Source organism: Odontesthes bonariensis, chromosome 15, assembly GCF_027942865.1.
Source record: "Odontesthes bonariensis isolate fOdoBon6 chromosome 15, fOdoBon6.hap1, whole genome shotgun sequence".
NCBI classification, from domain to species: domain Eukaryota; kingdom Metazoa; phylum Chordata; class Actinopteri; order Atheriniformes; family Atherinopsidae; genus Odontesthes; species Odontesthes bonariensis.
The window spans coordinates 4,503,288-4,520,911 of record NC_134520.1 but is presented as its reverse complement, the minus strand read 5'-3'; the positions used below and the strand labels follow the sequence as shown (position 1 = coordinate 4,520,911).

The 17,624-nt window shown below is 40.6% G+C and overlaps 2 protein-coding genes across 6 annotated transcripts in view; one reads left to right on the top strand and one right to left on the bottom strand.

Moving 5' to 3' along the window:
- The window catches only part of LOC142400118 (cyclin-dependent kinase-like 5), a 42,641-nt gene extending 40,455 nt beyond the window's left edge, over window positions 1-2,186 (bottom strand). For all 3 annotated transcript variants that reach the window (XM_075484755.1, XM_075484758.1, XM_075484756.1), the window contains exons 1-2: window positions 2,100-2,186; window positions 122-343 (exon numbers count right to left, since the gene is read on the bottom strand). In XM_075484755.1, coding sequence (XP_075340870.1) covers window positions 122-185 — 64 coding nt within the window. In that variant the 5' untranslated portion in view covers window positions 186-343; window positions 2,100-2,186. The remainder of the gene's footprint in view (window positions 1-121; window positions 344-2,099) is intronic.
- Window positions 2,187-5,663: 3,477 nt separating this feature from the next.
- On the top strand, window positions 5,664-16,957 carry LOC142400116 (sex comb on midleg-like protein 2). 3 transcript variants are annotated; one of them, XM_075484754.1, is made up of 15 exons: window positions 5,664-5,771; window positions 7,117-7,222; window positions 7,795-7,869; window positions 8,348-8,418; window positions 9,195-9,429; window positions 10,528-10,616; window positions 10,701-10,944; window positions 12,712-12,977; window positions 13,085-13,178; window positions 13,276-13,479; window positions 13,603-13,764; window positions 13,882-14,010; window positions 14,747-14,965; window positions 15,074-15,237; window positions 15,340-16,957. In XM_075484754.1, exons 2-15 carry the CDS (start codon window positions 7,201-7,203, stop codon window positions 15,463-15,465), a joined length of 2,100 nt encoding a protein of 699 aa, XP_075340869.1. In that variant the 5' UTR covers window positions 5,664-5,771; window positions 7,117-7,200; the 3' UTR covers window positions 15,466-16,957. The 3 variants fall into 3 exon arrangements, with proteins under 3 accessions (XP_075340869.1, XP_075340868.1, XP_075340867.1); XM_075484753.1 differs by having other exon boundaries at window positions 5,665-5,771; window positions 14,744-14,965; window positions 15,077-15,237; XM_075484752.1 differs by having other exon boundaries at window positions 5,665-5,771; window positions 14,744-14,965.
- The last annotated feature ends 667 nt before the right edge of the window (window positions 16,958-17,624 follow it).

The following is a 17,624-nucleotide window of genomic DNA, read 5'->3' as shown; positions in this document are numbered from 1 at the left end:
TCAAATGACTGACCACCAAAAAGCCCTTCCACAAATTTGTAGGTGTACACAAAAGACTGTGGCTAAAAGATTAGACTGGAAAATGTATAAAACAGTCTTCAAATCAAATAAGCGCTCTTACCTTCACCCACAATCCCAAGGACTTCAAATTTATTCATTACATCACCGATGTTAGGGATCTTCATGAAGTCAAAAGGTGCGCTGTGTGAGGTGCGTGGAGCTCATGCACAGGGGCCCCGGCTACAGGATGGCGTGAGGCAGCCAGCTGTCGGCTCCCGAGGTGTGTGCGTCTGCTGTCAGCCATAATATCTGCCACATGCCTTCTTTAGTGGCTCATCTTCACCTGCACGAAAGCATTGCACCAAAACAATGATTTGTTGTGGGAAAAAAAAGTTAAGGAAAAGATACTTCAGTTGCAAATACCTGGTATATATTGAGTTAAATGGCAACTCTACTTTAGCTATCTGGCTCTCAAAATAAGTGCAGCAGAGGCTGACATCACACACCGAAAACCACTGGATCCAGCAGTTCCCAGAAAGCAATTTAATACCGTCTTTCTTTAGACCTCCCTCGCCTAAATGCCCTCATTTTTCAGTCTCTTTACTTCAAGTTTATAACACAGGCTTTCTTCCAGATGACTGAAGTCTTAAGCATTACCCAAGATAACCCTGATCATATTTGTGGGACTACTTTCTTTACAAAGCTACTCAAGACATGATACAACCTTCTCCAAGTAGACTGTGGAGCTCCCCACAGATTGTGTAAATGCATCTTAATGTGGCATATCAGTGGATTGCCCCTTAAATATAAATCATCTGAATAAAAAATGATGTCTATATAATTGAAAAATAATGGAATTAAATACCCATCATCGATGCCCCTTCTCCAGATTCCTTCATGTGAAACACCAGCACACACTTTCTAAATGCGATCAAAGCGTCTCCTCGGGTATCCACTCACTCTTTACGCTTATTAAATCAGATAAAACTCCAGACACCACTTTCTCCATTTCATCTTCTCCTTGCTGGAAAGCTCAAGGACTTGCATAGCCGACCCACACTCCCAGTCTCCTACAGTGCTGTGGGCACAGGAGCTGCTCATCGCTATGCAAAACCTCGGCACCAAAATAAACTCTGTCTCCCTGAACACTAAACACTGCTGTGTGGTCTTATCTTACTCAGCAGTAGGTAAACTGATAGCAACTGTGGTTCATCTCCTCACTTCACAGCCTACATGGGGTTGGCGTGCAAGCTTTTTTGTTTTCCAGGGCAGATTTGAAGCCCTTTACTCACAAGGCCCACGTCTAGAAGGCTTATATGATCAGGAATGCACTGGGCATCGCTGTGGATCATATATTTTGTCTGTATCAACAGAATGACTCATGCGTGGTAATGGACTGAACGTGTGGAATTCACTGTGAAACCTGTTCACGTGATCAGTGCACTGTTATCTATGCTGAAATGGGTCTGAGGTCATTAAAATTACACAAGGTGATGGGAAATGTGCAAAAAGAATTACCCAGCTCACAACGTCACAAACATTTATGGGTTTGTAGCAACATATTTTTTGGGGAGCTTCACAAAACTAGAACAACAACGAACAGAGGTCTCTGTTCATGGCAAAGATGTTGCATTGTGAGCAAAATAAAACTGGATGTTAACATCCCACGTGCGTTTTGTGCTGATGCTTTATAATACACATTTCCTACACCCTCAACAACAACTAAACACACATACCAGAGCGAATTGTGTGTGGGAGCGCGAGTATGTGTTCGCAACGACTGCCCACAGAATGAATGTTCCTCCCTCATTTCCAATGCAGAGCAATAAATCCAACAAGTCAAACATACAATATGACTACACTGAAGCCAACTTAGCGCGAACTGACAAATTAACATTTCTGGAGGCTTGTTAGTTACGTTATCATTAAGCCAGTTGCGTTTCTGCTGCGCTCTGTCTGATTCACTAAACATAGAATATCACAAATTAGCCAAAAACAAACCTCAAGCTTTCCTGGTTTTTTTTGTAGAACATGAGATATTCATATTCAACAAATACTTTACAAGTCTTATATAAGTAACGATAAAATAAACTACTCACTCAGTCAGTGTTTGGGGGGGAAAAAAATGATGGAACTGGGCCCATATATATCCACCCACCAACGACGATATTTTCATTGCAGCAGGCAGCTACAGTAACTGGATCGTGCGGTTGACAAGCTGCAAGCACATCACCAGGCAACAATTGGAGTGACGTGGCAGCGACCAATGAAAACGGCTGAAATGCTTGTTTATTACAACGCCCCTTTCTTTCGAACCAATCACAGAGCATAATGATTTCTGTGTTGCCGTCTTAGGGTGTTTCGTATGAGGTGGGATATTATTGTTCCAATTTCTCAATTACATAATTCACAAAATGACACCCTGCGTCCAGTATGATAATATAATTTATCTAAAGGTCATTCCAAAATCGACTGCAGCTGCAGAAAGCCTGCATTATAAGGGCAAAATATGGGAACCAAATTATTTAACAGGGAATTGAAATTCGGAAAAGCACTACAAAAGAGTTGAACAGGTGCTTTGCCTAGGGGTTGTATGAATGTACATCTCACCGTTGTTCTTAAGTTTATTGAATTGTGTAGATATCTATACACTTTCTTTGTGAGGACACAGGGTCATTGTTTGCACTCAGTGAAAAACGAAGACGATGGCCGGAAATTCCAAAGTGACCCATCAAAACTACATCTCTCATCCAGTGAATAAAGTCATACACAAATTCATTTTCTTCCATTGACCTATCTGAATTTGCTTTCAATCACCATGCTTAGACAAAGTAAAAAGCGTTTCTATGGCAGTACTTTATCAACATGTCAACTGAACACCAAGAGGTATGGATTCTTAATGTTGCACATATCGGTTGTGGACATGGAGGTCACATCTTGCATTCATTATTACAGACAGAAAGTTAAAAGCTATGACTCTCCCATAGCAATAAGACAACAGCTGTGTTTATCTTTATTCATCACCCCAACCATGACATTCTCCACATAACTTTTTTTTTTTTTTTTTACTGTTTTGTGCTAAGCAATGCTGCCACCCACAGGATTCGACCTAAAACTGGAAAAAAAAACAAGCAGCATTGTGTTTGGTTTTAAATTATCTTCACCCATTGCAAACCTTTTTATTGCATGAGTAAGAGGCTACATGTGAGTGAATATGACATGATTAATAATGACTTCAACACAAATGTTGTTTTACAACTTGTAACTTTCCACTTGTTAAGATATTCCAAACACAATCATAGTCATTATTGTAGCCTTAATCCTGACAGTGATACTAATCACAATCCTGTCATTACAATATATCTGTTAAACTGATGATTAAAGAGTTGTCCCATTCCACATGTTACACTATTCTTAATGTTCATTGATCTGATGGAGTATGAAAAGGCAAGTAGCCTACCTTCGGTGGGGGAGGTCGGAGATTTGGATCCACATCCAAGGAAGAAACACCTAAAGCAGGTGTTACCTCCATAATTACAGAGTCATAAATATGCCTCTGTGAACAAGAAAAGTGATTTGATAGATCTTTAAGAAACAATGGTGATGTTGATAAAAGATACATGACTGAAAACCTGTGCTCTAGATTTTGGAACATGTGGCAAAGTGTTAAAATCTACAAATGGTAACTGCATCTTGGAGCAGAAATTATACAGAGACTGATTTGCATTTTGAGAAAATTCATAGAATATAACTGTTTGCCATGCTCGTCATGTTTTATTTTTGATTTAACTTTTATTATTTTTCATTCTCTTATTCAAAGCTCCATTGTTTTAATGTGGAAGATATTGAATGAGGTGTAGAGATTTTTTTCAAAGTATGATCAGTTTTAGCTCTTGTAAGAGAGTGATGATGTCCCTTGCATACCTGAATCAAACTTCAGCGTCACCACTGACATATAAGTGCACGGAACCTCTTTAACTGCTTGCATCTTGACCTATTTGAAAGATCCAATTCTTTCCCGCTGAGAGTTGGGCTATAATAGCACACTTCAGTGTGAAGAGGCACAACGCTGTAAAATATTTCTCGGATTATGAAGACTTCTTATTTGGTCTTACCAAGACATTGCCAGCTGTGAAATTAATCTTAACTAACAGGGATATTGCAGCTACCATATCATCCTATAAGTTCCTGAAATCCCATGAATGTTTAATCATTTTCAATGATAATTCCAGATCCAAAAGACAGTCTAAATGTTTACGTAAAAAATAAAAACACAATTTATTCTGAGAAACATTATTTATCATCCTGTAATATATTATTCAAATCACTGTTATCAACTGAGGATGAAACAAGGGACAATTCTGTGCTATTAGAACAAACACAACATGTAGTGGAGGAATTATTCACATTACCTTTTGAATTATAAATGATATAATACCCTACAGCTATAACAAGAACACTTATTCACTCAAAATAAAACTTAAAACGTTTCATTACAAAATGGCCACTATTACTGTTGAATAACTGTACATTATTGCTATTATTATTATCAATACAATCTTGTTGCTGATCAAGACAAAATTTAAGGCTAATTGATCCATGAAAATGTATCTCATTTTGTAATATGATGAAAATCACAAAAAGAATCATGAAGCATCTGTCTAATTTTATCAAAATGAATGTCACCGTTGTCATACAGACCGTTTTGACTCAGTTTGTGAGGATGAGCATACTTGAAAATGTTTATAATTTCAAAATAAGATATAAAAGAAGATTCGATTGGCCCATTTTATTTCCTCAGTTTCGTGACTTCTTTGAGTGTGTGTGTTTGGATCATTATTGTGACCTTTGTTTGATGTCGTAGAATAATAGACTTTATGGAAAAATTGTGGGCGGGGAAAAACACAGGCGTTTGAAACCGGAGTGCGACAGTTATCGTGAGTCATGTGCTATTTGGTTAATGTGATGACGCATTATTTTCTATTTCAATTGAGAACGCGCCGTCACCTCTTTAACAGTTAACCAAAAGGTTCATATTTATATTTATATATATATATATACATATATATATTTTTTTCTTCACTTACGTATACTCTAGATATTGAATGATAATAATAATAAAAAATCTTTTTTCATTATTTTGTTTTAGAAGTATAAAACCTAGAAGATTACGACCGAGTCGTTTATTTAATTTATTTAAAGTACTCTCATGCTGATATAGGTTATACAATCCAGCGGTGTTTGTGTGTGTGTGTGTGTGTGTGTGTGTGTGTGTGTGTGTGTGTGTGTGTGTGTGCCCCCCCCCCCCCCCCCCCCCCCCCGACCTCACGTGACTTTTTGGAATAGCAGCCCTTTGTTTTCTTATGTTATTTTAAGAAGATGCCCGTTGGCAAAGTACTCTAATGGAGTTAATTTGACATGTTTCGAATTTTTCTCAGCTTCAACCCAAGGCCAGGGACGCGAGAGGGAAAAAACCTTGCGAAGAAAACAAAAAGAATAAAGATGGATGACTCTTGTTACTTTCTGGAGTCCCAAATTACAGATAGACAAACGCTGATTGGATAACTTGAGTAAACCTGTTTTTGATTGGCTGATAACGCGAATAGCACTGTAATGGATTGGCCTACTGAACTACATGCTTGTATTTCCCCTGTCGTATTTCACGATCTTTGGCATAAATTACGTGCGTGTAAGCATACACTACATTCGTGAAAAAATGGCAGCTGGCGAATAGAAAAAAGTGGATCTTCACTCGAAAAAAGACGGCACCTGTAAGTTTGTTCTGGAAAATAAATGACGTATAGTTTGGGAAAACTGTCAATTGGAGCTACTCGACCCTAGTTATGCGTAATTCTCCTTCATAATAGAGGAGAAACCTAACTCAGAAGGTTAACGTTAAGGCTAAGGTTAGCAAACCTAGTTATTAGCCAGCAGTGGTGGCTAGCGAATTAAGCAGTTCCAGTTGTCAACATTGGGCCCAGACTATTAACTGCAGCCGCATTACATCACCGTAAAAACGGCTCGAGAATGCAAAGATGGGATACAGACATGATAGTTAGCGCAGCATTTCATTTAAAGTGAACCTGCCTCGGCGTTAAGCCACGCTAGCTGTTACCGAGTTAACATTAAAATACTGAGGGGTGAGGTGTCATGCCCAGCTAACAGTAAACGATGATAGGAAGCATTCAAGTTAAAGAGTAAAACATTGGAAAGTGAGCAAATAAGATATAAGATGACCTTTAAAATAAGTTGCAACATTAGGTACTGTTAATAACCATATCTTTAGATATCCTCGGTGGTGGTGAGTTTTTTAAAATGTTAGGTAAATCATAATATTGTCTAATTTTCCCGTCAACACCGAATGCTTTTCATTATTTTCAGCATCAGCTTTATTTATTTATTTATTTATTTATTTTCCTTTTTGTCAGCGGTCTTTTGAACTGGGAACACCCGGCTCCTGTTTTTTCGTGTTGTTTTGTTCTCGCTAAACTTGCTGTGTCGTGCTTCTGTCTTGGGTGACATTAGTTGCTCACTGAAACTTGAAAACTACGAGGGAATGTACACATAGTTAAAACACGTCGTGTGGGCTGTCCCAGCTGCCTACAGGCCTGCCGTTGGGCTAAATGAAAAAAGAGTTAAAAAAAAAAAAAAAAAGAAGTTACAGGCCTGCTGTGTCAGTGGGAGTCGATTGACTGGAAAACCACACTACTGTACACAAAGGAGGTTCCAACATGTTTTACTTTTCTAAAGCAGTTATTTCTCCTGTGAGCAGCAGCACCAGCTATCCCCCTTAGGCTTCAAGAGCCTTCAGGTTAAGAGCTCTTGTCAGGAGAGCTTCTATTCTCACTTGGAAGTTAAACCAAATATGTTAAATTTCCCCTTTATTCCTGGAAAAATAGACATGAATGTTAACTTTTGCTTTTGCTTCAACCTTAAAGCCTGCTGAGACAAAGCATAGCATCAGTGTTTGTTTTTAATAGTTAATATTTCTGTATTGAAATGTAAGTTTGTTGTTCACATAATAAGCTTTATAAAGTGCATTGTTTCCGTTTGCCTTGTTTGCATTTATTGTAAAGTTTCTTTTTTTAAATTTTATATATCATCTTGTATTTTCAGAGTTACGGACAGATCAACAAACTGGGTGAACCTCCTGCACCCTGTTTCTCCTCGTAAAAGCACCACTCTTGGTCATCTGTCACCATGGGGAAAACTCCGATAAAAGGCACGGAGTCAACCTTTTGTTACTGTTTGATTTTTAAGAGAAAAACCCCCAGCCATCTTGACTTTGGAGGTTTTTGGTTGTCCAAATTAGTCTCTGAGAGACTGGTTTCTCTATCGAGTGTTTGTTTCAGACGGTTGCTGTTACAGACTCAGGTTGTCCACTCAGATTCAAGTCAAAGCTGGTTGTGGAACAGTATTATCAGAATATTATACCAACTGTATTTGTAAAAAAAAAACAAAAAAAAAAAACTTTAATCATAATACAGCTGAGGACTTTTCACTTGATATTGTTTGGATTATCAGCTTGGATCATCATACAGTTGTTTGTTGAATACTTTAAGTCAGTCATAAGAATTTTTGTTTTTATATCTGAGTTCTCTTCATTCTTGCAAATGTGGGGGGAAAAAAGACCCCGGTCTTTTCAGACGAATGCTTAAGCGATGTCAGAAAGGAAGAGATGTTTGTTTTGGTTGAGGGAAATGGATGCGACGTAAAGCTTCACCTTCTGCTCAGATTTGTAGCAGTTTTGTAAGTGTCGTTAAATTTCTTAAATTCTTTTCGTATTACTTTTAGATCAAAGAGATGGTAAAAAAGAAAAAACAGGAAAACCAGTTCCACCACCAGGTGCAGCCCCTGCAGCAACTAAAGGTGAACATTTTATCTGATATCTTGTGTTTTTTTTACTTGACTTTACTTGCATCCTTGAGTCCTATTCCAGTAGATTACTTTGAAGCTGTTTATTTAATGGGAAGAGCCTTAGGGTTGTTTTACATGAGCTTTGTTTTTTTTTTCTTTTTGATTAACCAGCTCTTCTTGTGGATAATTTTACTAAAAACCGTAAGATAACAGCATTGGCCTTTAGTGGAGGGTGTCTTTCATTGCACGTCTTTGTGAAGAGCTAAGGCTTCATATTGGTATTTTCTCTCCATAACCTGAGCTGTTGTGGGCTTAGAGTGGAGCAGGTGCCTAGAATTATAACTTAAAACTTCACAGCGAGACGGATAATATCAAACAATTCTGCTCAAGTATGATAAGTGGATTTTATGGAATTTTCACTTGCAAAACGTTTTATAGTTCCATCAGTTATTACAGTTAAAACTTTAACAGTTTCATGGTTTATATTTAGATGCTTTCAGCTGGGAAGAATATCTCAAAGAAACCTCATCCACACCGGCTCCAGCAGGCTGTTTTCGTCAGGTAAGAATTTGCTGCACTTTAATCTTGGACAAAAACGGTGTCTGTCTGCCGTTGGTTCTGTTTAGTTTAGATGTGAGTAATTACTTGGTTTAGTTTTATTTATTTATTTATTTTTTTGGTTAAAGCTCTGCAGGTGGATCACCATTCTAATGCACTCCACTAGTCAGTGGTCTAATTAACTTTGGAGGGAACAACGGTAGGCGAGTGCAGTTCAGAGAACAATAAATAAATAAATGAGTAATCACCCTATATTCTGCACATGCAGTCTGTCCAAAAACAAGACTTTAACAAACAGCGTACACAACCTTGTATCTCAGCTGTCAGTGCCTTACAACTAAAAGACCACATCACGATTCTCTCTGTGGCTTAGCTGTCTTGTTATGTGGTTTTAATGAGGAAGTGTACTGTGAATCACAGCAGAGCTGTTAATAAGGCTCTGGCTGTTGGTTGACAGTGAGTAGATTTCACTGCTGAGACATTCTGAATTTGTCCTTATGACGTATTTCAGTACATTCCCCTAATATGGAATATTAATCAATCCAGATTTCTTTGTTCGTGCACTTTGTTCAGCATTCTGAGGGTGACCATGTTTCTATTGATTGCAGTGAGTTGGACAAGCTGGATTTGTATCCTCTTTACTTAAAAATCCTGCAGTTCGAAGTTTGAACACCCCTCCCACTGTTGGCTGTCACACAGTCATACCGCTCTCTCCAGTAGAATAAAACTAAATCTGGGAAATTCTGCCACCAACACTCGTATTTTGCTCATATCTGCAGGCAAGAGTCCCACCGTCCAACGACTTCAAGGTGGGAATGAAGCTTGAAGCTCATGACCCACGTAATTCCACCTCGGTTTGTATTGCCACAGTGATGGGTTTAACCGGGGTTCGTCTGCGTCTCCGCCTGGATGGGAGTGACAACAGCAATGACTTCTGGCGACTGGTTGACTCCTCTGATATCCAGCCTATTGGCAGTTGCGAGAAGAATGGCGATATGCTGCAGCCACCATTGGGTAAGAGGAACAAGGGAGCACATTGATAATGGGATTTATAGCTATGTGTGGGAACATGTCAGTCGTCTTTGGTTAGTTTTTACTCTCAACAAATGGTCTAACGCTGCAAGTGAGATTTTTAGAGACTCATTCCATTAATAGATCTGATCTATATGCATCTCAGCAATAAAAGCTCAGAAATGGAAAAACATTTTTAAAAAAAGACCATAACAATAAATAAAATTCCATTCCAATTAAAATCCAACCTGAAGTCAAAAGGTTTGGCAGAAATATTCTTATAATAAAAACTGAAGTCAGGAAGTGTTTAAAGGTGCACAACATAATTCTTTAAGTGTTGTACTTTGAACTTGTTCTTTTTCAGATTCAGTGCTCATTAGAAATCTAGCAACTTAAGCTGCATTTCAGCTGCAGGAACCAGGGGCTAAAATATATTAACCCCCCCCCCCACACACACACACACACACATTTGCACTGGTTGTGGTACTTAAAGCTGGAATAGTCGTTACTGTCTGTAAACGCAACTTTCAAACTAGGAATGAATGAGGAGACGTTTCAGATTGTGACAAGAAAGCAGATCAGACGCAACAATGTAACATTCATCTCTGATTGGGTAGCAGCAGTTGTGCTTAAAGCACAAATAAAAACACTTACAATCTTGTAGAAATTTGTAACATAAACATTTTGTAACACTGGAACAGTTATGCCCTGAAGCCTAATTTCAAAAGATCCAAGTGTGTAACATAGACCGGTCTTAAGTTCATGCAGAAAAAGTAGACTTCCTGGTGTTACTGTGGGCCAATGGGGATCACTGTCGAGGTGCAGCCATACTCTGGGGGACTCGGGGCAGAAATATTCTCGTAGTTTCTGGATTAAAAAAAAAACCCGGGTCAGAGTGTACCCACGTCCCATTGAAGAATTGGTGAAAAAAGGTTACTCCAGTTCAGTGAGCATTCTATTTTCATCACAAGAGCAAACCAAACATTACTCTTAGACAGTAGTTGATTTTAACACCAAAGAACTTTAGGGTCGGTTAATAAAGATATGTTTTGTCATTTGAAAAGGTAAAGTTCAGTTTTAAGTTCAAATTGTTTCCTCCAGGATTTCGAATGAATGCCTCCTCTTGGCCGATGTTCCTGTTGAGAACCTTGAATGGAGCTGAGATGGCACCATTAACGGCCTTTAAAAAGGTTCGTATTATCTTTCAAAGGCTTTGAAAATGTCTCTTTATCAACACTAAGGCGCCATATGCATAATCTTGCGTTTATTTTCAGGAACCTCCAAGGCCCCAGCAAAACAATTTCAAACCAGGAATGAAGCTGGAGGCCGTGGACAAGAAGAATCCATACCTCATCTGCCCTGCCACCATAGGAGAGGTAAAGGGCGACGAGGTGTTCATCATGTTCGATGGTTGGCGGGGTGCCTTCGATTATTGGTGCAAGTACGACTCCCGGGACATCTTCCCTGTGGGCTGGTGCTCTCTCACCAAGCACAGTCTCCAGCCACCAGGCAACAGTGGTAAGTGTTGGACTCTAGGTGGCAGCACATACTTGTGTGTGCGCCTCACCGAGGCCTTAATGATCATTGAGGCAGATGCCATTGTTTGTCATCAATTTTTCATCCATGTTCATTTAGTAGCAGTGGAGCGCCTCTCACCCCACATTCAGGAAATTGCACCCGCAGCTGGAGTGATATAAACTCAATTAGCATTAATCTCCTTGTCTTGTTGCACAGCTCAAATGTGCAACAGATTTTTAGCAGGTGGTGAATGTGCAGCAAAAATAAGTTTAATCTTGCACACGATACTGCAGGTAGAGTGTGGAGTCCTGTATGTGTGTTTGTGCGTCTCTGTTCGGGTGGGTGGGAACAGGCAGAATTACACGAGGGAGGCACAGGAAGAAAATTTATGCCCCTCACATCAGACCTGTTTACATTGCAAAGAATTGTTTACATAAAAGCAGCTCTGTTAATACTCAGCTGCAGCATGTCTGTGTCCGAGACCCTGGATGGACAGGATAAGATGATCAACCACCAAACACCTGGAAGACTTACAGCTTTACTGAGGTTTTCTCTTAGATTTACTTAAATTACCAGTTCACGAGTGAGCTGTAGTAGGTTGGAAGTGGAAATGAAAAGCACACATCTTTTTTCTCTACCTATGTGCCGTCTAATACTAATCGTCTGTTCAGTGCGACGCCTCCAGAAAATCTTTTCACTTACTTACGAGAATCGTAAGTGGACATAGAAACAGAAAATATTTACCATTAAGGTAAATGGTGTGTTCTGTGAGCAGGTGTGTGCGTGTGGAAGGTTTCTCTGTCAAAATGCTGAGACAATACTTACTTAGGCAAAGAAATGTGTTATGTTGAAGGAAAAAAGCCTCCAATGAATAAGATAAGCAGTAGGAAAGGTATGAAATTAAAATGATAGTTGACTTTTAGAAAATCGATGCCACATCTGAGTATCTAAGAGGGTTTGATTTTACTAACCACGACAAAATAATTCAATAATACTTTATTTAAACCCAGAAGGAAATTCTATTGCCGCAGTATAGATTGTTGTTATGGATGAGGCACAAAATAAAGTGTTAGCAGAGAGAAGGGTGCAGTTGAGACTTTAAAGATTGGTGTTCGTAGCTCGGCAACAACAGAGCTGATGATGTCATGCGAAGTGTTGGCAGGTAACATTTGTATTAAACACGTTGGGGAAAAAAATAAAGATATTTTACTAGAAACTTTAGATTCCAAAGAAAAGATTCCATTCACAGTTTAGATGCTGCAGAGATTTAAAAAAAAAAAAAAAAATGTGTTTGTTCAAAGCCGATATTTGTAGAAGGCTTTCATGTCAGTCTGTTCCCTCCACAATTCAATTCATTTTTATTTATATAGCGCCAAATACAACAAATGTCATCTCAAGGCACTTAGATAGTAAGTCCAATTCAAGCCAATTGGAATTCAATTAATTAATAATAATCATAATTCACACAGTGTGTCCTAATGCTGCCTAGTTGCTGTCATAATATGGTTTTAATACAAACAAATGCAATGCTATTTTTTTTAAATTCTTATTACTTTTTCAAACACAGATGGAAAAAATGATGAAGTCAGTGACTGAAGCTGACAAGCGTCACATGTCTCACTCTTGAGTTTAACTTTAATTTCAGCCTCCAGCAGGAACACTGCGTTAATAAGAGATGATGACAAATAGTTTGTCTCCCTAGTAAAACTTGGTGAGACCACAGTGATGGGCCATGCTTCAGCTGCTCTGTTAATGCTGTCGTTGCAGTAACTCTTCCAAAGAGCCTGCAGATTCTCCCATCGTCGCCCTCCAAACCCAGCAGACGGTCCATGCCGTCCTCCTACAGACTCCCCAACCCTCTGCCCCCTTTGCCCGTCAGGAAGGGGGTCAGAGGTCGTCGGCCCAAGAGCGAGACCATCGCTCTGCTCAAAGCGGTGGCAGAGGCGGCGGCTGCCCAGAACGGAGCCGTCCCAGACGACGCACAGCTCGTGCCCCGGGTCCACAAGAAGAGGGGGCCCAAACCTGGAAGCAAGGTGACACTTGGCTTTGCTCTCAATGATTCCTAAACGCATCATCTGATTTTTGTTTTATCTCCAATAGTATTCCTGCAAATGAAGATGATGTTTTTTGTTTTCTTTAGAGAAAGTCCAGGATTTTTCAGAGCCCAACACAGCTGCCGAGCATCCAGGTTCCACAGGAAAGCCCTCCCAGCCACAGCTCGGTGGTGTCAACAGGTAACCATTAATGCTCATTTGCTCCCCGGTTAGCTGTTCTGCTCTCATTTATTAAGATGGCTAATTTGTTCAACGTGTCGTGCGTGTGTTGTTTCAGTGTGTGTGTATGTGAACAAGCATGGAAACTGCGGCCCCCACCTGGACAGGAAGCAGATGCAGCATCTGCCAGACCACTTTGGCCCGGGGCCTGTGAACTCTGTGCTCCAACAAGTAGTGCAATCATGTATAGACTGCGCATACCAACCAAAAGTCCTGCTCAGTGCTCTGCAGTCTGATTCAGGAGGAGGAGAGGTTGTCAGAGGTGAAAACACACTCCCAGTTATCATAACCTGCTGTTTGGTTGGAGTAGACTTGGAAAAAATGTCATGAAATGGCTTCAGAAGATTCTGGATAAATCGGTCAAAGATGTTGTCTGTCACCCCAGTGAGAACAACCGGTGGAGTTCGTGTGATCAGACTCCCGTCAGCCTCCAGCGCTTCCTTTGTGTTGCGCTTCTTGGAAACGATGTGCCGCCATCTTCAGTGTGACAACCTGTTCAGTAGCCAGCCGTTCAGCCACTACACAGTTTATGACCGGAACAAGTCGGGTAAGTCCTGCATTCAGGTGAGAAACACCTGTGCTTTGTTAGAGTCCCTGTTTGACCTGAGTTTGGACACATAAAGTAGTCCTGGACTCTGAGTTTTTCCTCTTTTCTGTGTTCCAGTGAAAGAGGAGGCGTTGGATACTCCGTCTCTGGCCCGGGGCAGTAAACGAAGTCTCCCTGGAGTCTCGCCATTGTATGCAGCCCCTCTGTCTCCCAAACATTTACGTGCTGAGGCCCACCCATCAGAAGGTACAGCCCACTTTACACTGACACACAGAATCTTGCCTGAGAACCATGAACATGTTCAGAAAGTGAAAGACAAGCTGCAGCCAGTTGCAGAACAGTGCAGTGAATTGGAGAACTAAACCCTAATTTATGGATACACAGTAGTGACATTGTGAAGCACAAAAGAACACCCTCGACTCCTCCAGGAAGTCCTGCACAGTCAACTTTTACTGTATGTGAAAGTCCCCTGATGCCTGATGGAGCCTGATGGAGCCTGATGGAGCCTGACTTGTGTTAGGCACAGACGTCCACAGACGGCCGACAGGAGTAAGGAGGCAATGACCGAACCGAGCTCTTTGTTTTCATACATCTCACACTCACTCACACTCTGTCACTGGCTGGTGTCTGCATCCCCTCTGCTACAGAGGTTGTAGATCAAAAACATCCCAAACAGCCAGATAAGAAGACAGGGGGAAATACCTGCCATCTCTGCAGAGAAATACTGGAGAGGGGCAGCTGGGAAGGGCACAACAGGCATGATGCAAAAATAACTCTTAGTGTTTTGTTCACAGAACATTAAGGATGACAGATGAGGTTACCAGCGTAGTATGACTGCTTTTTAAGTACCATTACATGTTATTTGTGTTTTGTGTTTTTTGATGGTGAACTGTGATGTTCAGTTTGAGATCTATGGTCATTTTCATTTTTCAGTTTAATGAGCAACATTTTAACATGCTTTGTATTTTTCTTTCTCCAGCAGAGACTCTGCCCCACGAAGAGAACGGTCACATAAAAGAGCAGCGGTACATGGATTCTGCCTCCAATTCCATGACCCCGCGGCCCCAAACGCTGAGGAGCTCCTCTGAGTACCACTCCCAGGGCGGCAGCCTCTACCACCTGGGCAACAGCGCACCGATGCGGCGTCACTCCTCTCACCTCGCAGAGCTCAGCTCCACACAGCCTCTGAGACGGGTCGAAGGTACGGAAAGAACCGGAGAATGAGAGTGTTATCATTTCAGGTCATATTCTCCAATCGCACATTATCCTGCACTGATGCTTCATTTGTTGGATCTGTCTGCTTCGCTAGCAGCCAGCTCCACCACAGGTCCCGAGGCTCTGGGGTCTGATCGAGAGAGTCTGCAGCTGCCCAGTAAAAACCCCTCCTGCTGGTCCATAGAAGAGGTGATGCAGTTTGTCCGGGATGCAGACCCCACAGCATTAGCACCTCATGCTGAACTATTCAGAAAACATGTAAGTTTACAGAAACGTTTTTTTTTTTTACATGCCACACAAATATTAAGTTCTGGTTTCAGACGTGTTTTCATGAGAGGAATCTCCTGTTTGTTTCCTCAGGAGATCGATGGCAAAGCTTTGATGCTTCTGCGGAGCGACATGATAATGAAGTACATGGGTCTAAAACTGGGCCCTGCTCTGAAGTTATGCCATCACATAGAGAGGCTGAAACAAGGCAAACTGTAACGGGGGGTCATGGAGGGACAGACCCGACCAGACCCACGAGCAATAAGCCCAGAAAGAGCCAGTCTTTGGATCCTGACTCGCGGGCCATGCAGGGGTTAGACATTCCGCTGGATTCTTCCTGGAGGAACAGATCAGATGTTACAACTTCATCCCTACTTACAGAGTGGAAACAGTGTGCCGTGCATTGCTGACACATTACCTCATCCCCTTATCAGTGGACAAAAAGCTGTTCAAGTCTCATAGACAACACTGACTTTAGAAAAAAAAAAAGAAAAAAAAAATCCCAAAGGAAAGTGTAATCCCTGTCGTGTTTACATTGCATAGCACATGTGGACACTTTTTTTTTCTTTTTTTAACTTAGATGAAATGTTTTGATCCTGGTTTGGGATCCCCAAAGATGGAGAATGTTTATATAATGTTTTTATTCTTGTTGAATTTCCAGTTAATAAGGAAGATTTGGTATAATTGTTGTTCTTCCTCCTGCTCATGAAAAGAATTTTATTGTTGTGTAGCTGTTTTCGTACATTCGTCTGCCTGAAGGACGCCAACGTCTTCACATTTTTCATTTCACACCATGCGAGACGGACGCTTTCCTTAGCTCGAACCCCGTCAGTGTCATAGCTAAGGGTCTTGTTATATTTTTTTTAAATTGAACTTAGTCTCCCAAGAGCGTCCTGCGGAATCACTACCTGCTGTGAGGCATCGTGGATTATTGTCTTAGTGGGTCCAGAGTTGCCTCCTACCGGTCGTCATGCAGTTCAACATCGGTTTACTCCCAAGGTCACACGCGAAAACGGTTTATCAATTTCAATGGACGGAATGTTTAGGAATGCACATAGGACATTTCTAAGGGCTTCTGATGTTAGGTTTTTAATGTGGGTTTTTATCAGTCGTGTATCCCTTGAGCTCGCTGGCCTGCCTGAGACATCAGTGTTGACACAAGTCACTGTTAACAGTGTAAACAGATATGTACAGTTTTATGGGTTTAACCATGAATATCAGCAACCGAATGTAAATTTTGTAGAAACTTGATATTTTAAGAAAATCATATACGTAAGATAGAAATGTGAAGACAAAGGGGATGGGGGGTGAATATTTAACTAAATGATTTCCATTCTTTTTAATACCTGCAGCAGCCCTTTTAGTTGCGATGCTCCCAGTGCTCGACCCTGCCTTGCTTTACTTTCTGACATTTCTCAGGTTTATGTGCTCTTTGTTAGTAGAAGCTTTTTGTAGCATAATGTTTATAATACACTTAAAAGAATTTTCCTGTTACCCCCACCTCTCACTTTAAAACTTGTGCCATATTTTTTTCAACACAGGATCGAATTGCTGTTGATTTCCCTCTTGCATCTTTAAAGTACTTGAAAATATGTTGCAAAACATCACCTGTTTATTAAGTCACACCAGATAAAGGATGTGTTCATGATGTGTTTTTAAAAAAATTTTTTTTTTTATATATATATAAAACAACCAAAACCAACAGAATACACACGTGTGTCTGTACTGTTTACACTTTTTTTTTTTTTTTTTTTTTTTTGCTTGAGGTTGCTGCTTAAAGGGGAACTCCGGGGCATTTGAAGCACGTTTCCATTGCTAGAGGTTGTCAAATACTGATAGTAGGACACAGAGAGGTGCAAATCTGCGCTCCCTGTGTGGAGATCGCGCTGTTCGCACAGCGTGTCATGCGAGGCTAATACGTGGTGGCTAAGGGGCAACTGCTAAACCTTCCACGTAAAACAACAACTTGCACACTGCAGAAACGTCACACCACTTTATAAACCATCCGACAATAAAGTCACAAGCCTTACCATCAAAACCATATGCATGGTTCTCACATTACTGGCATGGGGACGTTACAAAACAACTTTATAAACAGCATGTCACTTACCGGTTAGTTGTACGCTCGCGCATGTGAAAGCCCAAAAGAGTCGATGGACGATAATCCCATATACAAAACAATTAATCTTCTCTAGAAAAACTGCGTTCAAGTATTTAAAACATTACAACAATATTACTGGGCATGTATTGTAATGTTTTAAATACTTGAACGCAGTTTTTCTAGAGAAGATTAATTGTTTTGTATATGGGATTATCGTCCATCGACTCTTTTGGGCTTTCACATGCGCGAGCCTACAACCAGCCGGTGAGTTACATGC